The sequence below is a fragment of the Pyrus communis genome, chromosome 15 (assembly GCF_963583255.1).
Source record: "Pyrus communis chromosome 15, drPyrComm1.1, whole genome shotgun sequence".
In the NCBI taxonomy this organism is placed as follows: Eukaryota; Viridiplantae; Streptophyta; class Magnoliopsida; order Rosales; family Rosaceae; genus Pyrus; species Pyrus communis.
The window spans coordinates 18,099,065-18,122,679 of NC_084817.1; the positions used below are offsets into that span (position 1 = coordinate 18,099,065).

A 23,615-nucleotide genomic window follows, 5' to 3' on the forward strand; every position below is an offset into this window, starting at 1 on the left:
AAGAAGAGATTGTGTAGAAATGGAAGGGAATTTGCGGCAAAGGGGAAGATTGGATGTGTTTGTGGTGTCTTGTGTATGAAAATGAGATGTGATTTTTGTGTATGAATGCATGGGTTTTTATAGGGGGAATGGGAGAATATGTGGGTGATTGTTTAAGAGTGAATGTGGTTGTTATGATTGAGAGTGCATGTGGATGAAATAATGATGGAAAAAGAGCTAGGTTGTTGGTGTGTGAATGCATGTGTTGAATTTGTGATGCAATGATGAAAGAGTAAGTGCATGTGTGTGTGAATGGTGGTGCAATGATGAAAGAGTAAGTGCATGTGTGTGTGAATGGTGGTGCAATGATGAAATGATGAAGTAGGAAGGTGGAAATGCATGTGTTGAATTGGTGGTGCAATGATGAAAGAGTAAGTGCATGTGTGTGTGAATGGTGGTGCAATGATGAAAGAGTAAGTGCATGTGTGTGTGAATGGTGGTGCAATGATGAAATGATGAAGTAGGAAGGTGGAAATGCATGTGGCTAAGGGTTGTTGATTGGGCTAGAGGTTTTGCATGGCTCAAAGGATTGTTTGATTGGGCTAGGCCCTTTGTTTTATGTCCAAAGTGCATACAAGGCTTTCAAATTCGTCCAACACTTTGGCTCCAAGCATATGCTATCCATTTCAAGCCCAATTTTGCTCCAAAATGCTCCAAAATGCATCTTTTTGCTTCCTTAGCCATATGAACCTAAAAACACATGAAAATGACTTAAACTACTAAAACAACTATGAATTAACAACATAGATGCACGAAAACAAGCTAAGTAAGTCGCCTAAATATGCTCCTATCAACCTGTTGTGGCGTAAAGCAAGAGGAGCAAGAGGTTAATCCTCTTATATATTGTTATACAATTGTAAAAGAATATATGAGTGAAATACAATTCAATCCTTGAAAATCAAAATGGTATCAGAGCAGGAAAATTAACCTGTGTCTGCTACACTGCTATCCGAGCGTGTTCAACCCTCAAAATGTCTGAAGAAAATCCGCTGATATCCTAAGTTGAAAGCTCACAGGTGCCTTCCTCCTTGAACGTGCATGAGGTGGACGTCAACCCAAATCAAAGATTAAGCTCAGTCGTGTTGAATGAGTTTAATTACTTGCCTTGGTCGAGAGCTGTGTCTTTGGCGCTAGGTGGAAGGTCCAAGCTGGGGTTCATAAATGGAAGCATCAAAATACCTGATGCTTCCTCACCAAACTATGAATCCTGGCTTAGCAAGGATCAGCTAGTTATGTCATGGCTTTTGAATTCCATGGATCGTAAATTAGCTGAAATATTCAGCTATTCAGAATCCTTGTACCAGCTATGGGAAGCGGTCAAGGAAATGTATGGCAGCCAAAACAATGCTGCACGGGTCTTCCAATTAAAGAAGGACATCTCCGATCTGCAGCAAGATGGAAAACCGTTTGTGCAACTCCTAGGAAGCATGAAAAGCATGTGGAATGAGTTGGAAATCTATCGCCCTCATACAACCGACGCAACACTGCTACGAAAGAGAGCAGAAGAAGACAAGATATTTCAACTCTTGTCCAGTCTTGATTCAACGTATGAAGACCTTCGATGTCACATACTCATGAACATTAAGCTTCCTTCTTTCACCAGTGTGTGTGCGACGATTCAACGGGAAGAAGTAAGAAGGAAAGTCATGAACATAGGTACAACGACCAGTGTACCTGAGGCTAGGGCATATATAACCAACGAAAAAAGGTACAAAGGAAAACATCCGAACTTGAAGTGTCAACACTGCAATAATATAGGTCACGTCAAAGACACATGCTGGATTTTACACCCAGAGTTAAAGCCTGAGTTCATGAAGGACAACAAGGGTGTGCAAAGGATGAACCGTGCTCCACATCGAGCGAATCATGCGTCTACCTCCACCTCCAATGGGCCAGATCCACTCAAGAACTTCACAGCGAATCCAGCTGAACTCATGAACGAGTTTATGTCATATCTTCAAAGCAAGAAAGGAGTTGCTGGAAGTGATTGTGCTGATAGCATAGAAGAAGGGAACTCGACGACATTGCTCGGCAAGTTTGCAGGGTTCTTGGCAGACACGAAATCCGTACCCCAAGAGGACATGCAAGGTATCATGAAAGCCTTTAAAACTGCTCTTAAAATAAATATGTTGCATGATTTTTGGGTTGTAGATTCGGGTGCCACAGATCATATGACCAACCATGTGTCTAAGTCTCAAAAATTTGAAAAATTTGCAAACCCTTCTCAAGTTTCAATTGCAAATGGTGAGAATGTAAAGGTCTTAGGGAAGGAAAAAATAAAATTAATGTCAGACAAAATTGAATCAATGGCTTTATATGTTCCTTCCTTCCCATTTCAACTTCTATCTGTGGGAAAGATCACAAATACCTTGAATTGCTTAGCCATTTTTTCTCCTCACAATGTTATTTTTCAGGATTGTGCCACCAAGAAAACGATTGGTGAAGGGTTTTATTTAGATGGTCTCTATTACATATCAAAGAGCAATCCGAGAGGGTTTCAAGCCAAGCTCAACCACATTCAAGATAATCAATTGTGGCATCAACGTTTAGCTCATCCTTCTTCACCCATTTTGTCAACTCTATTTCCAAACTTAGGAAAGGATGATATTTCATGTGAAACATGCCACTTGTCTAAATCCACTCGACTACCTTTTAACTCTTCCTTGTCTAGAACTAGTAAGTGTTTTGAACTAGTTCATTCAGATGTATGGGGACCAACTAGTGAATCATTTGATGGATATAAGTATTTTGTGATTTTTGTGGATGACTTCTCTCGAGTCACATGGTTATATCTCTTAAAGTCTAAGAATGAAGTTATGGAAGTTTTTAAGGATTTTCATAACCTTGTTAAAAACCATTTCTCCTCTCAAATTCAAACCTTAAGGTCTGACAATGGCATCGAATATATGTCCCATATCATGAAACAATATTTGAGCACTCATGGCATCATGCATCAAACAAGTTGTGTTGGAACACCTCAACAAAATGGTGTATCCGAACGCAAAAACCGTGATCTACTTGAAAAAACAAGAGCACTAATGCTACAAATGAATGTACCAAAGAGATTTTGGTCTCAAGGTGTTATGGCAGCTGCATATATCATCAATAGATTACCCAGCCGAGTCTTGGAATTCAAGTCTCCACTCGAGGTCATGAAAGGAAGGAAAATTGACCTCTCACATCTTAGAGTGTTTGGCTGCATCTGTTTTGTGCATATTCAATCTCTTCACCGAGATAAATTAGATCCTAGAGCTGCTAAATGTATTTTTCTTGGTTATTCCTCTACACAAAAGGGATATAAGTGTTATAATCCCCAATTAAGGAGATTGATTGTATCCAAAGATGTGCGATTTCATGAAACTAACCCTTTTTTCAGCAAGTCAAATGAAATCACAGCCCAAGGGGATGGCATCTTGGATGTGTTCCCACTACCAAGAATTGAACTGGATGAACCACATCAACACGAGCTCAGTTATGTCAACGTTGATGATTCTCCCAATGAAGATAGCAATGAAGGGTCTCACTCTGAGGATACACTGCATGACAATTGTGACAATGAAGATAATGCGAACGAGTGTGAAACAACGCTTCCAGCTCCTCGACGCAATCCAATGCGAGTTAGAAAAACTCCCATAAGACTTTAGGATTTTGTTATGTACAAACCCACACATCTCATCTCCAATTGTGTGTCATACAAGAGAGTGACACCGAATCATGCTGCATTCCTAAGCACTATATCCAGTTACCAGGAGCCTCAGAATTTCCACGAGGCCAACAGCCAAGAGGTGTGGAAAGAGGCAATGCAAGAAGAACTTAAAGCTCTAGATCAACACAATACCTGGAGCATCACCAAACTTCCAACAGGCAAGAAAGCAGTAGGTTGCAAATGGATTTATAAACTCAAATTCAAGTCAGATGGTTCAATTGAGAGACATAAAGCAAGACTGGTGGCTCGGGGATTCACTCAAACATTTGAGGTGGATTACAAAGAAACGTTTGCACCTGTGGCCAAAATGAACACAGTAAGAGTGTTATTGTCTGTAGCTGTAAACAAAGGATGGTCCATGTACCAAATGGACGTGAAGAACGCATTCTTGCACGGTAATCTCAAAGAAGAAGTCTATATGAAATTGCCACCAGGGCATCCACAAAGCAATGAACCGAATGTGGTGTGCAGATTGCACAAAGCCATTTATGGCCTAAAGCAGTCCCCACGAGCTTGGTATGCCAAACTGAGCTCAGTTCTCACTAGTGGTGGTTTCAAAAGCAGCAACGCCGATTCCTCACTATTTGTTCGCACAGGAGCTGTGGGCACATTAGTTGTGCTTATTTATGTTGATGATCTGATAATTACGGGTGATAATACTGACGAGATCTCCACTCTCAAACAGTCTCTCAGACAAAGATTTGCAATTAAAGACCTTGGGATATTGAAGTACTTTCTTGGTATAGAAGTGGCAACCTTACACAAGGGACTGTTTCTTAACCAAAGAAAGTATGTCTTGGATTTGCTCAATGATGCTAACATGAGCGATGCTAAACCAGCCACCACTCATCTTGACAGTAAGCAAAAACCTAGCTTGAAGGGCACGCCACTCACGGATATCACCCATTATCAGCGATTGGTTGGAAAATTGATCTACCTCACAATCACTAGACCCGACATCATCTATTCTGTAAGTCTTGTGAGCCAATTCATGCACTCCCCGACTCTTGAACATTTGACTCTGGTTAAACGGATCTTACGCTACTTAAAAGGTTCAGTGGGTCGTGGTATCATCATGCGGAAGAATGACAACACTCAAGTCGTAGGGTATTGTGATGCTGATTGGGCAGGCAACGCAATCGATCGTAAGTCCACCTCCGGCTATTGTACATTTGTCGGTGGAAACTTGGTCACCTGGAAAAGTAAAAAAGCAAATTGTTATCGCCAGATCCAGTGCCGAAGCTGAGTACCGTGCAATGGCTTCCACTGCGTGTGAGTTGATCTGGCTCAAGGGTCTTCTGTGTGATTTAGGATTTCCTGTAACTCTTCCTATGTCATTATTCTGTGACAATCAAACAACCATGCATATAGCATCTAATCCCGTGTTTCACGAGAGAACGAAACACATTGAGGTTGACTGTCATTTCGTTCGGGCACAGGTGCAGTCGCAGGTAATTCAGACACGGTATACACGAAGCTTCGACCAGTTGGCCGACATTTTCACTAAGCCCTTGGCTTCTCATCGGTTTCAATGGCTTCTGTTCAAGCTTGGATCCATAAACCTTCTGGATCCAGCTTGAGGGGGAGTATTGGAAGTCGCTTTCTTCCTTACTTCAAGGGAATGTTATTTATTTTTCCTAAGCCAGACAACTTCCGTAATACAAGGGTGCTTTCTTCCTTAATTCAAGGGTGTCAACTCCCTTAATCAACTCCCTTAATTCAAGGGGCTGTTATTTTATTTTTTCCTAAGCCACCTGTTGTGGCGTAAAGCAAGAGGAGCAAGAGGTTAATCCTCTTATATATTGCTGTACAATTGTAAAAGAATATATGAGTGAAATACAATTCAATCCTTGAAAATCAAAAACATATATATCATTTACTAAGCTCTTTTTGTTAACCTCACAAAGATTCCATACCCCTTTTCCAGTTGGATTAAGAAGCTTCCAACCAAATCATATGATTCCTACCTTTTTCAAGCAAAGTATCGATGGAAGATTTTAAGCTTAGGATATTCACATTTATTCTAGGGTATTTTATATGGATTTTGTAGTGTTTTTTAAAGCTCTGTTTAGTATTGTATTTTTCTTTTTATTATCAAAAGTTGTTTTACTTTAAGGTTAAGCAATCAAACATTATTGATAAAAATTAAATTATTTTGCATTTTAAAAGCAATAGCCTCTTGATAGTAACTTTTATAAGTAGCAAATAGGTTGCATTTAGAAATTGCTTTCATAAAAAACTGAGTTGAACATTTAATGAATATTTTCAATTCTTGTAGCACCCTCATTAGTTTTTGAAAAATGACATTATTTATCCTTCTACAAATTGTTTTATCCTTTGTAGAATAAAGTGACCACCACCACCTACAACGAAAAACACAATCATTACATCACCAACACCATTACCAGCATCATTGTTTTCACCAACACCAACACCTATATTGTTACCACCACATCCATAATCATCGCCACAACCACCACTGTTACCACCATTGTTGCCGCATCCACCGCCGCCCCTACCACCATTGTTACTTCTGCACCCCAACCGCCACACAACATTATTGGCAGTACTAACATACCATCACCCTCACGACTCGTTGCTAGTCATTCCCCACCCCAACACCCCACTCCCGCAACCACCCACCCCCCCCCCCCCCCCGGGGGGGCCGGGAACTTTAACCATTATATACAATTATATCACTTATACATTAAAATTCATCAAATGCTTTACACTGTTTTTCATACTCATAACACTTTAGAAATATAATTTATTAAACGATCATCTATTAGTAAGAAACTCAACAAAATTTCACAAACTTTTAATTATATACTTTTGTAGAATACTATGGAATTAGATCTCTACAATTAATTAAGCCAGGCCCCTTATTTAAAGTAATGGACAGAAACACATCTAAAACAAGAAATATCTACAACTGGCCTAAAATAAATCATTACTAGTTCAATGCACTAGTAGAAAAAAAAAAAAAAAAAAAAGAGTACTTTCGCGACAAAACTTTAGACGACAAATAAATTTTTTTCGCTCAAGTAATTTTTGCGACTGACAAAAATTATGTTTTGTCGTGCAAAATGTCTATGTCCAAAAAGAACCAAAACCTTTGCGTGATGAGAAAATTCATAGTGCGAGATTTGAAAAAAAAAATCGCATTAAAACGAGGCAAAGAACTTTATTGCGCGGTGAATAATTTCATCGCATCGGAAATAGTGGGCGATGAAGGTCTTTCAAACTTCGTCACTCGAAACCCCAAAAAGCTAGATGGAACAATAATTGCAGAAATTTTGCAAGCGAAGAAGATGGGCTTGGGGAGACGAAGGATTTCAACGCGCAAAGGTGCACAGATTCCAGAATAAATTCCAAAACTTTCCTAAATTCCAATAACTAGCTTCATCCAACTCCAAGTTTTGGATAGGCTTTGTTCCTTCTTTAATCTGTGTCTTCTGCAATCGATCCCACCAAAAAGCGAGATTTCCCTTTAATTAAATGGTAAGTAGCTATCTTGACCATTTTCTCTTCCGGTATTATTATTTCATCGAAGAATTGCTCCACAACTACGACCCAATCGAGAAAATCTTCTATGCATTCACTTCCCTAAAAACGAAGAATCTTTCCAACATTAATTTGACGAGATAGGCCTTGAGAAATTCCCACTACGCTTCCTTTATTAGTAAAAATTGGTTTGCTTATAAGGTCAATTAAATCATCATCTTTTGTAGCCTTTGCATAAAAATCTATTGACGTTCCAAACAACTAGCATCGTTTATATAATATTTTTATCTCTCATTGTCGTTTTCCATGAAGCGAGGCAAATCCTTGCTCTAAATGACAACCATGCTATGGTACCACTTGACGTAGCGGAAACAGAGATAAAAGGATTGACAAGCGTTATAAATTGACATTCATCAATATTTTCGGCTCCACCACAAAATGGAGTAACTCCTGACTTTGATTGATAATAATATAACATCTACTTGTACAACTCTAAACTGAACCTTTATGTAGGTGTTTGGACCCGATTTTACACTATCGGCCCGAGTAATCGAAGCCGTTGGATGAGCAGAATTTTAAACCGTTGAATGACAAAGTGGTTGAAATGATTTTCAATTATTATTGAGAAATAATGCTGTGATTTTAATCATGATATTATCTCGTAGTAATATGTTAAATTATTTAAACCTAATTTTTGTCTAAATCCCAGCTAATTTGACCACATGGAATATTGGGATATGCACGACATCAATTAGATGAGTGCAGGTATGGTTAGATCATGCAGAAGCCTAGATAGGCTTGGCTTTTGGTGGAGATATGACAAGCCTAGGATTTGATGGTGATGGTGTTATGATGAGGTAAGAAGCCTAGATAGGCTAGACTTTTGATGATGAGGTTTGAAAAGTCACGATGCATGGATGGGATGAAATTATGAGATGGTGATAATTAGAAATGAATTTAATATTCATTTAGATAAAGCCTAGGAACATAGGTTTTCTGGAAGGCTAGGTTTTTAATGCATGTTTCTCGGGTTGGTGCTGTGAAGATGGATGGAGGAAAACAAGTGGTGAAGCCACGTCACCAAAGATCAAATGTAATCCTTTAAAGATCAAGTCACGTCAGATACATGGGAATTTGAAATAGGACTCTACCTGAGGATCAGGCCGTGCCAAGCAAGTACATTAGTCCTATAAATACAGATGCAATGGCAACAGAATAAGGACCCCCAATTCTACACACAACTGCCCTACGCAAACCTCTCAAACACTTTGAGATTTTTTATTTTCTTTTTCCGCCAACACACCTTCAGTTTGGATAAACAGCACTGTGAAGGCAACCGGCGAACATCTTCAGTTTGGATAAACAGCACTGTTGTCGTAGAATCAGCCATTCCTGAAGCACCTTCAGTTTGGATAAACAGCATTACGTCGAGGCCGACTGGTTATCTATCTAAGTCTCGATCGAGAAGGATTTTCGATTCCTTATTGGCAGAGGTCATCTCATTAGCCATCTTGGCGAAAGTGAGGTGTTACAGGTTATTACATTCGGCAAATTGAAAGCTGAATTTGATATTGAACTTCACAGAACTAGCAGCCTTGTCTTCAGGCTTTAGAACCCGAAGGCCGAGATGTGTTCCTTCCTCGGCCGCAGTTGCAAGATAAAGAAGTCAGCAACGCGCTCAACGCAATATCAACAAGTTTTACTCCTCGGTCGATGAGTTGGCACGCCACGCATTCAACCGAATGACGTAGTCAGCTTATTAGTTACTCGGCATGCGCGCCACGTAGGCTTTGTGATTTTTAGAGTCAACAATAGGCATCAAACCTTAATCCTACTTCGACTTGGAAATTGAATTTATAAAGGAAACGTAAAAGAAAATCCTAATTAACTAGGCAAGGTAACCAAATTCTTATGGGACACGGAAAGATGAAATTTCCCAAAACCTATTGATGAGTTGATTTCGTATTATATATTTTACCCTATTTTTAGTATGCTTTGGTAATTATTTCGGTGAAATTTTGATACATTGAATTATATTTTTAATGTAGGACATGCGACATCCTCTTGAGTAAAAAGTGATCAAACAAACAAATTTTGGAATGATTCCAATTGGAGGATGTTCATGAGTCTCTCAACTTGTTCATGTCAAAGTTTAAGATTTTCTATCAAGCGGTTATTTTATGGCGATGAAATAAAGGAGCAGCGCGTAATGCTGTGAAAATGACGTCTTGGGCTTATTTGGCATCCAAGAAGGTGTCTGGGCCTTTTGGAAATATGTTCGAAACATCTTAAGGTTTTAAAAAGAGTCATCTTGGGTTTGTTTTGGAGCTGTTTTGAGTCCTGAAACGTGGGAGTCTTTGTGGCTAGGCAGATTTCTGAAAGTTGGAATATGAATGTATTTCCTAGTTACCTTATTCTATTATGTTTCCTAGTTTCTTTTAAGTTATTTTGTTTCCTAGTTTTATTCTAAGACTTTTTCTAGGAAGGATTTTAACTGGTAGTATAAATAAGGCTATTTAGCCATTAGGTTCCAAACGCACACTTTGGAAAATTTGGCTTAGAGAGCTTTTGACGATTCAAGTTAACTTATAAGGTGTTTTCAATCATTTTCTTCTTAATAATATTTTGCTTTTTAATATACAGTTGTTCGTAAATAATTCCTTTTGCTAGGTGCGATGCCACGAGTCTTAGCATGAATATGTAGTTTTATTTAATTGCTTATGGTATTATGCATGCATATAATCACTGTGTTTACACTGTCTTTATATCTTAATACTTCGCAACCATTAGGATGTTTAGATAAGTAATCGGATGCAATTTCTATTGGAATGTTACCCTAAAATTGAGGAATGCTTCTAGTGGTTAATAATTGTAAGTTCACTTAAGGCGAATGCCACGTCTTAAGTGTTGAATGGTTTTTGAAAGGGTTTTCACAAAACGTAATGAGTCATGCATGTTTACTTAGGTGCGATGGCTTTTAGGCATAATTGTGGGAAAGAAAATGTACCTGCAGTATTTGTATATTATCATGTATCTACGACTTTCTTTGTTCTCATGGTCATTACGTGAAAGTTATCAATGAAATGATTTCTTCATGGTTTTTTCTTGTATCCATTTCAATGCAGTCTAATTTCATCCAATTTGTTTTTAATTTTTTTTTTTGGGTTTTTCATCGAAAATTATAACGGCAGAATGAAAATTTTCAGTCCAACTTAGCACTCCTAAACCCTTTTTTCAATAAATTATATCTACATTAAGGGGTGGGAAAGCGAGTTAAACCTCAAATAGGTTAGCTATAAAAATTAGATTCAAATTCGTTTTCAACACAGAGTTTGGAGTGTGTTCAATGGCTATTTGTCCTGGGTGCTGCTTTTTGTCTAGGGTCACGAGATGGCTCGAGAGAAAGAGAGAAGGCATGTCATTGTTGGAGGCTTCCAACAAACAGTATTCGTGCTTGAATGTGTGTGAAAGTTGTGCGTAAATATGACTTCTTAACCAAATTATTGTGAACCGAGTGGGATGCAGGTTCATTTAGGTTTTTTTGTTTTTTTGGGTCTCGAGTGAACAAGGACTTAAAATTCCATGTAACTTCATGTATGCTTGCTTAAAAAAGTAAATGAAAGGAAGTAGAAACTAAAGCGAAAAACAAAATGTAATCATTTCAAAATGGAGTCAGATTACAAACATTTACAACAGTGAAATCTAAGACAATGGGCCGAACTACATGACTTGAAATGTAAACTAACCAGAAATGTAAAGAAAGCAGTAAAACCCTAGTAAGATTCAAATCATGAATGACAAGATAATGCTAGAGGATCCACCGAGATAACTGCTATAGGATTAAACTTAGTACAAAACGTACACCTCTGAGATGGAATCGGGGTGGTTAGAATTGCACACATAAACTAAATCATTACCGGGTTGTAGAGTTGTAAAATTTTTAGATCTGAGAGATCGTAGGTAGTGTTTGCTTTAAGGGAAAGCTTTGAGATTGTAGCTAAAGAGCTAAGAGAGTTTTGCTAAAGAGCAATTGGTTTTGTGTTGAAGACCAGTTGGGTTGATTGAAGAATCACCCAAGGTTTTGTTGAATCGTAGAGATTGAATATGACCAAGGTCCTGAGTTTGAAGGCCTATGGCTCTATTTATAGGCAGTGGAGAATAGGCAACCTCAGTCATATCGTTGAGATGAAGTAGGGGTAGATCGATCATTTGGTGATTACAGTGATTGTCATTGTTGGTAGGTGGCCTTTCAGGTATGTCTTGTGGTGGTTCACACGATCATAGTAGTAAGATATTAGCATGTCAAATGATGTGTACCTAGGCATTTAAGGGGAAGAGGTATTCCTGGATTTGATCGTCCATGTGGCCCGAATCCTCGGACATGTTAAGATATGGAGTGAGGTGGTCGTCTGAGCTCTCAGATAGGATTTCAAAGTGGACTCCGGAGTCGGTGGACCCAAACAATTTTCTCGTATGTATTTTGCTCTTATTACTATTGTTATTAAAATATTTTTGGGGAAGATTGTATGTGCACTGTGTGATTCATTCGTATCCCAGTTGGTCACTGCTGCCACTTGGTCGCACACCAGCTATGCGTCTTGTCAAGAAGATCGAACATTGTGGTGGTGAGACAAGCGAATGAGGTTTGTCACGGCTCCGACTAGCATTGGAATTTGACTCCTTTCTGATATATTACAAACATGTCTACTTTTATATTTTTTGGTAAACTGCAAGGTATCAAACTCCTCGACTCAATCCCTTCTTCGGGAAACTTATGTGTAGAGCTGTCTAACTAAAATGGCATAGTGTGAACATTGACTGAAAATTTAGTACACATTAACGAAGTGTGAGCTAACAGTAATTGATGAGTTGATATTATACAAAATATTTTACCCTGTTCTCAGTTATAGTTTATTGGTTATTTTGTGAAAATTTTAATACTTTGTTATATATGTTTAACGAAAGATTTTCGACTTCCTCATACTTTGTTATATATGTTTAACGAATGATTTTCGACTTCCTCATGAGAAAAAAGTGATCAAATGATGGAATTTTTGAGTGATTCTAATTGGAGGACGTTCGTGAGTCGCTTAGCTGGATCGTGTCAAAATTTTAGATTTTTCCACCTAACGGTTATTTTCTGGCACTGAAATAAAGGAGAAGCGCCCAGTGTTGTCAATGTGATGTTTTGGGCTTAATTGCGAATTTTGGAGCCCAAGATGGCCTATTTTGGATTCAGCCCCTTCTGGAGATGTATTCAGATTGTTCTAATCTTTAAAAAAGCTATCATGTCACTTAGTACTACGGTCTAATGGTACTCCTTTGCACTTATAAGTGAGAGGTCTTAGATTCGATTCTCGCCAAAGGCGAATTTGAACCACGTTATTGGTAACCCATTGTGAGGCTTAGCTTACTCTCTCCCCCCACCCCTTAGTGTAAATAATATTAATTGTTCAAAAGACCAAAAAACAAAAGAAGAAGAAGAAGAAAATAAAAAAAATAAAAAAAGCTGTCATGGGTTGGATTTGGAGGAGATTTAGGTCTAAAACGTGGCAGATTTCTCCACGTTTGACAAGGAGATTGTTTCCTAGTTTATCTTAATTTATTTTCTAGTTTTATTTTAAGACCTTTTCTTGGTAGGGTTTTATTTTGTAATAGTATAAATAAGGCTATTTAGACATTCGGATTTAGACAAGGAGACACACTACTTTGGATTGACGATTGAAGTTTATTTACAAGGTGTTTTCTTTCCATGTTCTTAATAATATTTTGTTTTATGATTGTTTATAATTAATTTATTTTGCCAGGGCGAGGTCACGAGCCTTAGCAAGAATATCTAGTTTATTTTCAATTTACTTATCATATTATGCATGCATGTTTTGAATTATTAATCTCTATGTTTAAACTATCTAAGTGTCGTAGTCATTCAGGACCATTAGGATATTTAAAAAAGTAATTTGATGCAATTTTGGTCAGAATATTCCCTGAAATTGACGCTAGATGCTGATGGTTAATAATTGTAATTTCACTTAGGATGAACACCACATCTTAAGGGTTGCATGGTTTTTCAAAGGGTTTTAACAAAACTTAATGAGTCTTTCATGTTCATATTTGATCCGAACACTTGGATGGGTTGCATGTTAGATATACGTTCTATGTTAGAGGTTCCAAGTAGGACATATATTAGGAAAGCCTAACCTTAAAAATATGCATGGGTAATTCATAAGTAATTAGAAGAACAATGTAGAATTATTAAGGTGATGGCAGAACCCTAGTGTCTCTTTACATTGATTTTCTTTAAATTATTTTCTAGTTGATTTCTTTTTCTTTTTTTTTATTAAATTCGTTTTTATTATTTTAAGTCACAAAATCAACATTTTCCAAAACTTGCTTTCAAGTAATTAATTAAGAATTAGTTTAAATTCAAATTATTCATTCGATCCCTGTGAAAATGACCTTGCTTGAGCTGTTCATACTACAACTACCTTGTACTCTTGCAAGTATTTTTAAATATTTAATCTCTATTTTTGCAGGTGATAAAAATCCTCATGTTTGATGAATACACATGTGTTATTGCTTTGGATGAGTTCACTCCTCTCTTCGCGATTTTTTTTTTCTTGTTCTCCAGACTTATTTATGCTCACAATGTTTGGAATCTTATTAACTCATAACACTAAAGGTCTATCCAGCAGCTCTTCAGACGCCGTGATGAAGAGTAACAAAATGGATGTCAATTGCAATCATTCCATTACAATGATTAACTTCCTAAGGTAAAAACCCTCGTTGTAAGTAACAGTTTTTCATGTTTTTTAAGAAAATTGAGGTTCTATCACAAAATTAATTGATAATATGGGGAGTAGCCCAGTTACTTATAAGTAAATGCAATACCCATTCTTTTTCCAATATAAGATTGATACTCTTAACACACCTTCTCATGTGGGATAAATTTTTAATCTTAGCATGTTGATAACACAAATGGGGTGATGTTGAGCATGTGTGGCATTGGGCTTCACATGTAGGACATCATGCTCTAGTAGCATAGACAAAGGCAAAGCTGATGTTTCACCATAAAACTAATAGGCAATATGAGAAGTAGCCCTATTACTTATAAACACATACAATGTCATTTCTTTTCTCGATGTGTTTGATATTCTCAACAATTTTTTAATACAAACGGTATTCTATACTAATTAATATACACTAAGGGGTGAGAGTAGGATTTGAATCTGGAACGTAGTGAGTTAAAGAGAAAAACCCTTGCCACTGAAGTAATCCACCACTTGCAACAGGTTTGCATATTAGATCACTTTTAAACCTGCTTCCGAAAATGGGTTTTTTAGACTCCTTGCAAAAGTTGGATACATGATGGAAAGTGAATGGAATTCCGACCAAGTTGGATACATTAGTTATAAAAATGCCCTTATTGCTGTCATATTGCAGAATTAATAGACGTCTCATGTTCAATCGAAACAATTTGGACGTCATCAGAAAAGGGACCAAAATTGAACTAAGATTACAGTATATAGATTGTGATGGCTAAAGAGAAATGTTTATGCGTATTGATGTCACCAATCTAAGTAAGTTTTATATAACCGTTCTTTATCATCCACTCAAGACTCCAGTAGTTATTGACGTTCTTAAGAGTCCAATAAGCCCACCCAAATGTTGCTCTCCCCCAAACTTCTAATTGAGCATTGGCAAATCTTTGGTAATCCGCCTTTGTTGCATCTTTAACATTCCACTCAGCCACCCATTCACCTACAAATAATCAACAAATGGTATTTAGGTCGAGAGTAATGATTTCACACTCCCGATTTTTTTATGTAAATAAATCTGAACTTTTATGTGTCAGAAACAAAACGGGGAGTTGATCGCGTACCAACAAAAGTGAGAGGGCCGTTCGATGTGGTGACATAATTCAATTGCTGGGACCGATTGGTGTAGATGAAGTCTATGTTTTGTTGGACAGTCATGTTGTCGAAGGTGCTCACAAAGAGGTTATAGTAATGGACATCGATCACAGAACGCTTGAAGTCCTTGGCAAGGGGGAAAAGCTCCCTAGGCTCCATTGGTCCTAGCCTGTTTGACAACACCACGTATGCTGTGGAGGAGTGCTTTCGAACAGCAGCATAACCAGCCTTGTAGAACTTGGTCACGTTCTGTAGGGACGCTCCTGGTGACAAAGGTTCGTTGATGAGCTCAACTGCATATAGGTTTGGGCTCTTAGCATACCTACAATAGTACACCACCACCAAATTTAGGGATTTAAAATTTTAATGAATAGAACATAGAATTTTTGGGCACCTAACAAACCTAAGCATGTGCCATCAAATTTGGATTTAACAATTAAGAAGAACCCTAGAATTAACAGGGTGATGTTTTGAGTAATTTCTGGCAAGATTTAAGTTGCTATACAAGTAGTTATATTTCTAGACTGTAAATCCGAGTTATACATTTAAGCAAGAATTAACTTGATTAGTGCTCACAGGACAACATATACCCCGATAATCCGGCAAGAGCAGCTTTTTCATGATACCTGGATGATACTTGGAGTACTGATTACTGATTGTACAGTAATCCGGCAAATCTATTACTGATTGTACAAAAACTGGTCATTAATTAAGGACACTACATGTAAAAAGTCATTCTCTTTCTGACGGCATGTTATCATTATTATATTGTACAAGCGTTGTAAATCGGACCATTATCATCATCCAACGATCATTTCTAAAAATATTTATTCAATTTGGAGAATGTTTTAGTAATCCTCATTATGTTATGAGCTATCAATTTTTTCGACACATATGGCTTGCTATACAGTTTCCATATCGAATGATTTTTTCTTTAGGGATGATCTTTAGATAATGATAATGGTAATTAATGATTCTGATTCTTTCGTCATATAGTCATATAAAGAGAAATGACTTCTTACATGTAAGGAGTCAAGTGTTACTCTTAATAATTAAGATTGTACAAATAATTTGATTCTACCACTTAATTTTCCAATTAAAGTAGGAGTAGCTTATGATGTCTCTATTTTTGGCTTCAAGTGTATATATTTATTTACCTGGAGGTTAAGAAATCAATGACATGAACAGTCTGTTGTATGTTCTCATCTGTTTGTCCCCATTCCTGAGAGCCATCTCTGGAAGAACTGTGTTCAAAACCATTTTGAGAGCCTGGTGCTGCATGGAGATCAATTATTACCTTTAATCCATATTTCCTGCCAAAATACAAACATGTATGTATTATAAAAAGATTTCTTAAAAACAAAACCAATAAAGTCAGCTATAGTTTTGGTTTATGATTTTTCTCAAACTTTGGAAGTGGTTCATCATAGTGGTACTGGTCCAAAAAAATGTTATATATCAACATGTTTAAGTTGGATTTTGGGTTGGACTAAAAACTCCACCACTTCTTAGTTTTTGTTTTATTGCAATTGCCCTCGACTTATTCAGCTAAAAAGGCCTGGGACCACACATTTATTTTAACTCGTTTCTAAAAGTGAAAGTAGTGGAGGCAAATGTGTCAACGTATAAGATGCAGACTAATAAAAGTGAATACATACAGTGCCCACAGGAAGGCTTTGTCTAGTGCATGTAATGAACCTCCAACATATGGGTGTGGAGGAGTGGGATCACTTGCAATCCACCAACCAACTGGTATTCTCACAGCGTTTAACCCATTTGTTGATATGAAGTGGAAGTCATCCTCAACTATGAATGTATTCCAATGTTCCTGATGAATACCACATTTCAAGCAATGAATCTTGTCAGATATATGTGAATTATATCCATTAAACATGCACCACTAGTAAGGTCACATGTTTCTTGCCAAATTGTCTTTCCATTGCCAAACTGTGAATCTTGACCACTGATTATGTTAATTCTTGAAAATGTGACCGAGATTTACAGTTTAACAAAATAAATAGGTCTGGCAACAAAGGTTTTGCTAAAGTTTTGTGCTGTTAAAATCTCTTACCCACATAACTTGTGGAGCCATTTTTGGACCATAACCATTGGTTACTTGAAACTCTCCTTCCAATTTTCCAGAAAATGTTATCACAAAAACAGATGGATCATTGTTTCCCCATTCAGTACTCCTCGCATAATCAGCTGTCACCAGCACCTCTGATCTTGCCTGCAGCACACATACAGATTAACAATCAAACCATCATAATTTATCTCAACAATTAAGACAAGAATAGGAACATTAATCATCACCTGCAAGAAGAATCCATTCGGTGCTTTGATTCGAACCCGGCGCAAATCATCAGGTTTTCTTATGATTTCAAACGTCTCCGAACTACCCGGTATTTTCGAAACAGCTACCACCTGAGTTCCATTGCCATTGACATCAAGCCCCACAAAATCTTTGTTGAAGACCCTGAAATTAAACGTGGTTTCGTTGATCCTCCACAACTGCAACAAATTAAGAAGCACCATGTAAATGTTAATGAAAACAATTTACATTATTATATATCGAAAAATGCAAATCAAATTTACTTTAAATGTTTCCCAGCCTGAAGCTGACGTTCTGTTTGCAACTATGATGCTTCCTCCTCCCAACTCAGCCGCAAGATATTTCCCAGTTGTGACAGATTTAAACTGAAGTCCAGTTCCATCCTACAACAATTAAAATGAAAAATATGTAACTAAAGTTGAAAAGCTAAAATATATCATATGAAAGATAAGAATTAAATTACCAACATATCAATGAAGTAAATTAATTTACCAAGAAATCCTTGTTGTGAATGCCATCGAAAAGAGAAGGTTTAATCCAGCCTTCTGTAACCAGCCACCCTCCAAGATTAACTGCTTTCACTCGACCGGAATTCTGAGGCATTCTCCCAGAAGAAATGGACAGCATACAAAAAAGGAGCCCTATGCTTAGGAGCCATGCCCTGGAGTTGAAAGCCATTCGTTTATGCTTTGCTTTGTATTGTTGTTGCATCCATGCTGTCCGTATATAAAGAAAAGATTGGGGAGTCGGGATATGCAGAGGGAGCCAATGCCAAGAAACTTTGACCAGTGTGTTGGAGTTAGAAAATTCTTTTTTTATATGATTGTTACAACTCAAGAATCTTAGGAAGTATTTGATGCATTTAATCTTGTAAAAGGTCCTATATTTTATATATTCCAATGCCGAATTTTGGATTGTCAACGGTATTGAAGAATTTAACGATATGCATTATATTTTACATAGTTATCAAACTAGACTTTATCCAACTTTTCACAATTTAGAAAGTCTTCTATGTCGGTGCCTAAACACATATTTCTAGAAGGTCAGCGCCGGATAATTTCAGCTCGTATACAAGTTGTATGTAGGATTGGTGCTTCTATTAGATGCATTTACTGTAAACTTCTTCTAGTTTAGAGGAGTTTACAGTTATAGTTTCGAACATTTTGAGTTTAATTCTCATAGAACTATCATTAAAGATTGAATTCTCTAACACTTCAAGTACCTATGTGACCTTAAAAAAACTTTTAACCAATTTGTACCAATTCCTACGTTGTTATGTCATATATTTAATCGTTCGAAAACATTAGCATTACTTTTTACTGGAATACAAATAGTATTCTACACTAATTTTACATATTCTACATTAAAAGTAGGAAAGAGAGTTTGAACCTGAGACGAAATGACAATCCATCATATGTGCTTTTATTGAATAATTTATTGAACACATCCTTCCTATTGGAAACGCCCCCTACTTACCTTAAGTTAATGAATTACCTTAAAACACTCATCTAACCTACCCAAACTACCTCACATTCAGATCTTCTACAACAAAAACACAAATTTGTCAATTTTTTAAATATTAAAAAAACACACACACACACACGAACTCATCTTAACTAAGAACAATTTTGGTTGATACCCGCTAAATAGAGGGTGAGAGTAGGTGTGACATCCCGTCCCGGAAATATCGATACGTACATTTGAAATTACAATTTTACCCCTAGTTCGTTACATTTACGTGTAGTGTTGTGTTGTGTAGTGTTGTAGGACCACACACACTCACACACTCTCTTTCTCTCCCGTGATTCCCTCTCCCTCTGTCTCTTTTCTGTCTCTTCTCTCTCTCTCCCGAGCTCCCATTTCTTCTTCTTCCTTCTGAAAACGTACGGACGACACACAAATCACCCAAACCTTGATGGATCGAAGAAACTAAGGACACCATCGAACTCGTGAAGCTCGTACGAGTGCAACCATACCATTTTCAGGTGAGAAATCCTTCGTTTTCATGTCGATTCGAGGTAATCCGATTTAGGTACTGTTCATGAAAACTTAAACTAGCATGTTTTTGGGATTTTGAAGCTTGTAGGAAGCTTGGTGAGGTCCTAAGGAAGCTCGGAGTGCTTCGTTTGAAGGAATTGGACGTCGGGATCATCGTGGTCAAAGTTGGCCGGAGCTTTCGAGGGTTTTTCCGGCGAATCCACGACGAGTTAGGGGTCAATGCATGTATGGATCTGTTCGTCTCGTCAATACCTTCATTTTGATATATAGTACGTCGAAAATGGTTAAGAAATGAAGAAGTTATGACACTTTGAAGTTTACCCAGAAATTCCGGCAAAACACCCACCGCCGGCGAAACCAGTCCGGCGACGCGAGGAAGAAGACGCGCGCGTGGGCAGCGCGTGAACAGTGCGCGTGGGGGCGCGTGAGAGCTCCAAATTGAGTTCTGAAAATTGTCACGCGTTCGTGACGTCGTGTAGATCACCGTGGTATATTCATACACCCAAATTGAGCAACGTATGAGAAAGTTATGGACGAATGTTTGGTGTATGTGCGTTAAATAACGTCAATTTGGTTACTTTTTGTATAGGTGAAAATTATACAGAGGAAGAATGTAACCAAGCTAGGGGTGGTTCAGGGACCTATGAGACGTCGATGTGATCAGTGAGTGGGCAGTTATTTTTCAGTATATATATATACGTATGCTTGACGTATTTTAAAAGAAATACGAATTAAATATCCTGTCATATATGCATCATATTTTAATATGTTCATTACCATAATTATGCATACTGTTGCATGGTGCTGAGGAGGCCCAGGTAAGCTACATTTCAAATACATTTGATATACGTATGAAATACGTTTGGGATACGATTGAAATACTATCATCACATGCATTGGTAGTGGCATACATTTATATATGTGTATTTGGTGCTGTGGACGCACAGGTAAGTGCCAGGTAAGTGGTATTCATGTTTGTATTTCAGTAGTAGTTTGAGATGCTTAGAGAGCTCATAATCTGCACCCCCGGTGTTAGTGCTCCCGCCCAGAGAGGGGCAGAGTCCTTCACGTGATGTTCACCCGCACCACACGCTCGCCTTGGATCCAAGTTAGGTGCAAGCCTTGTCGTGCAGACCACATTAGGTGGTTCCGACTCGTAGGTGACCCGCGATTATTCGCACAGTCTTCACGTGATCGTAGCACTAGAGCGTATATATTACACCCAGTCCTGTCGTACAGACCACGTTAGGTGGTTCCGACTCGTGTGCAGATTCAGATATTGAGTTGAGATTGGAGCTCTATCTGCAGCCGTACAGGTCACGTTAGGTGACTCCCGGCTGCCAGATTATATGTTATTGATGTGAATTATGCTTGAGCATTTACATTTATTATGAGATTCTAATGTGGCATATTCTCAAGCATGAATGGCATATTTTGGAGCATGATTGGCATATCTATACATACGTATATATGTTTATTTTCTGGAAAGTATACTTGTTTTACGGCGAGGGGTTAGTATATTTAAAGAGAAAAGAAAGTTCTGAATAAGTTTGTTTTGCTGACCCACTCAATTTTGTTTTGCGCCCCTCCAGGTTTAAGGAAATGCAAAGGTGTGGTGACTACGAGGAAGTTCAACGGTGTTCTGACAGAATGGACCAAATAAGGACTCACCTTCGGGTGTTTCATTTTAGAAGTTGTATATCTTTAAAGCTTCCGAACTGTGCAAATGGTTACGTCACTCTCACGTGACGGCCAACATGCCCTCCTTCGGGACGGGGTGTGTCAGTAGGTTCGAAAGCATGAAGGAAAATAATTTATGGGAGTAAAGTTATCTCACGTTGGAGAGACGGGTGGTGTATTTGACAAAACCGAATAATTTTAAGAAAGCTTTATGTTAAGCGCAAATTTTCTCATTAAAGAAGAGTCCAAGATACCATTTAGTATTACGGTTGAGTGTTATTCCTCTTCACTTATAAATGAGAGGACTTAGATTCGATTATTGTCATAGAAGAATTTGAACCACATTATTGCTAACTCATTATAAAACTAAACTCACCCTCTCCTCCTTAATAAAGATAATATCATTTGTTCAAACAAAATAAAAAAATAAAAAAAAAGAGCCAAAGATATAATAACTAACAATGTAAACATGTCAGACAAATGTGAGCAGTTGGGGAGGGTTATCGTAGAGAAGATGGAGAGGAGAAAGTGGTGAGAATTGTTAAACTTTTTAAATAAATGAATTTTGTAGCTTGACGTAAATATCCATGATAATCAAGGATACATAGGTACCATCCTATTGAACAAATCATGTTCAAGTAAGGTCTTAGATGATCTTCTCTGTAACTTTATTAGCTTCAAGTTATTAAGGGCAAATTTTAACAAACAAAAACCTGTGTGAGATTTTAGGAAAAAAAAAATTGACAAAGGCTTTCTCTTGAGTCTTGATTCATATTTCACAGTATATAGATACATACATATCATTTACTAAGCTCTTTTTGTTAACCTCACAAAGATTCCATACCTTTTCCAGTTGGATTAAGAAGCCTCCAACCAAATCATATGATTCCAACCTTTTTCAAGCAAAGCATCGATGGAAGATTTTAAGTTTAGGATATTCACATATATTCTAGGGTATTTTATATGGATTTTGTAGTGTTTTTTAAAGCTCTGTTTAGTATTGTATTTTTCTTTTTATTATCAAAAGTTGTTTTGCTTTTAGGTTAAGCAATCAAACATTATTGATAAAAACTAAATTATTTTGCTCATTTTAAAAGAAATAGCCTCTTGATAGTAACTTTTATAAGTAGCAAATAGGTTGCATTTAGAAACTGCTTTCATAAAAAACTGAGTTGAACATTAAATGAATATTTTTAATTCTTGTAGCACCCTCATTAGTTTTTGAAAAATGACATTATTTATCCTTCTACAGATTGTTTTATCCTTTGTAGAACAAAGTCACCACCACCACCTATAACTAAAAACACTAACATTACATCACCAACGCTATTACCAGCATAATTGTTTTCACCAACACCAACACCAATATTGTTACCACCATTTATTAAACGATCATCTATTAGTAAGAAACTCAACAAAATTTCACAAACTTTTAATTATATACTTTTGTAGAATACTATGGAATTAGATCTCTACAATTAATTAAGCCAGGCCCCTTATTTAAAGTAATGGACAGAAACACTTCTAAAACAAGAAAGATCTACATAAATCATTACTAGTTCAATGCACTAGTAGAAAAAAAAATACACTTCTAAAACAACTGGCCTAAAATAAATCATTACTAGTTCAACGCACTAGTAGAAAAAAAAAAAATACTTTCGCGACAAAACTTTAGGTGACGAAGAACTTTTTTTCACTCAAGTAATTTTTGCGACTGAAAAAAATTATGTTTTGTCGTGCAAAATGTCTACGTCCAAAAAGAACCAAAACCTTTGCGTCACGGGAAAATTCATCGTCCGAGATTTGAAAAATAAAATCACATTAAAATGAGGCAAAGAACTTTATTGCGCAGCGAATAATTTCATCGCATCGGAAAAAGTGGGCGATGAAGGTCTTTCAGACTTCGTCACTCGAAACCCCGAAAAGCTAGATGGAACAATAATTGCAGAAATTTTGCAAGCGAAGAAGATGGGCTTGGGGAGACGAAGCATTTCAACACGCAAAGGTGCACAGATTCCAGAATAAATTCCAAAACCTTCCTAAATTCCAATAAGTAGCTTCATCCAACTCCAAGTTTTGGATAGGCTTTGTTCCTTCTTTAATCTGTGTCCTCTGCAATCGATCCCACCAAAAAGCGAGATTTCCCTTTAATTAAACGGTAAGTAGCTATCTTCTTGACCATTTTCTCTTCCGGTATTATTATTTCATCAAAGAATTGCTCCACAACTACGACCCAATCGAGAAAAATCTTCTATGCATTCACTTGCCTAAAAACGAAGAATCTTTCCAACATTAATTTGACGAGATAGGCCTTGAGAAATTCCACAATGCTTCCTTTATTAGTAAAAATTGGTTTGCTCATATGGTCAATTAAATCATCATTTTTTGTAGATTTTTCATTAAAATCTATTGATGTTCCAAACAACCAACATCGTTTGTATAATAT

At 37.2% G+C, this 23,615-nt stretch overlaps 2 protein-coding genes across 2 annotated transcripts; one reads left to right on the top strand and one right to left on the bottom strand.

Moving 5' to 3' along the window:
- The first annotated feature begins 1,292 nt into the window (after window positions 1-1,292).
- On the top strand, window positions 1,293-5,325 carry LOC137717126 (uncharacterized). The gene is made up of 7 exons (XM_068456430.1): window positions 1,293-2,127; window positions 2,191-2,297; window positions 2,454-2,824; window positions 3,416-3,613; window positions 3,782-4,715; window positions 4,876-5,064; window positions 5,185-5,325. The coding sequence occupies exons 1-7, from the start codon at window positions 1,293-1,295 to the stop codon at window positions 5,323-5,325; spliced, it is 2,775 nt and encodes a 924-aa protein (XP_068312531.1).
- Window positions 5,326-14,588: 9,263 nt separating this feature from the next.
- On the bottom strand, window positions 14,589-18,221 carry LOC137718579 (probable glucan 1,3-beta-glucosidase A). The gene is made up of 8 exons (XM_068458127.1): window positions 17,984-18,221; window positions 17,755-17,874; window positions 17,473-17,670; window positions 17,231-17,389; window positions 16,818-16,987; window positions 16,317-16,472; window positions 15,129-15,481; window positions 14,589-15,007 (listed from the first exon to the last, which is right to left on the bottom strand). Exons 1-8 carry the CDS (start codon window positions 18,200-18,202, stop codon window positions 14,823-14,825), a joined length of 1,560 nt encoding a protein of 519 aa, XP_068314228.1. The 5' UTR covers window positions 18,203-18,221; the 3' UTR covers window positions 14,589-14,822.
- Window positions 18,222-23,615: the final 5,394 nt, after the last annotated feature.

Bases quoted from the DNA above. Each gene is read 5' to 3' on its own strand.
- LOC137717126 (XM_068456430.1), top strand. From the start codon at position 1,293: ATGGATCGTAAATTAGCTGAAATATTCAGCTATTCAGAATCCTTGTAC. The intron at 2,298-2,453 runs GTCTTAGGGAAG...GTTATTTTTCAG, and splicing joins CAAATGGTGAGAATGTAAAG to GATTGTGCCACCAAGAAAAC. The intron at 5,065-5,184 runs GTAACTCTTCCT...GTTCGGGCACAG, and splicing joins TGTGTGATTTAGGATTTCCT to GTGCAGTCGCAGGTAATTCA.
- LOC137718579 (XM_068458127.1), bottom strand. From the start codon at position 18,202: ATGCAACAACAATACAAAGCAAAGCATAAACGAATGGCTTTCAACTCC. The intron at 17,671-17,754 runs GTAAATTTGATT...AATTTGTTGCAG, and splicing joins CAGGCTGGGAAACATTTAAA to TTGTGGAGGATCAACGAAAC. The intron at 17,390-17,472 runs GTGATGATTAAT...TGTGTGCTGCAG, and splicing joins CGAATGGATTCTTCTTGCAG to GCAAGATCAGAGGTGCTGGT.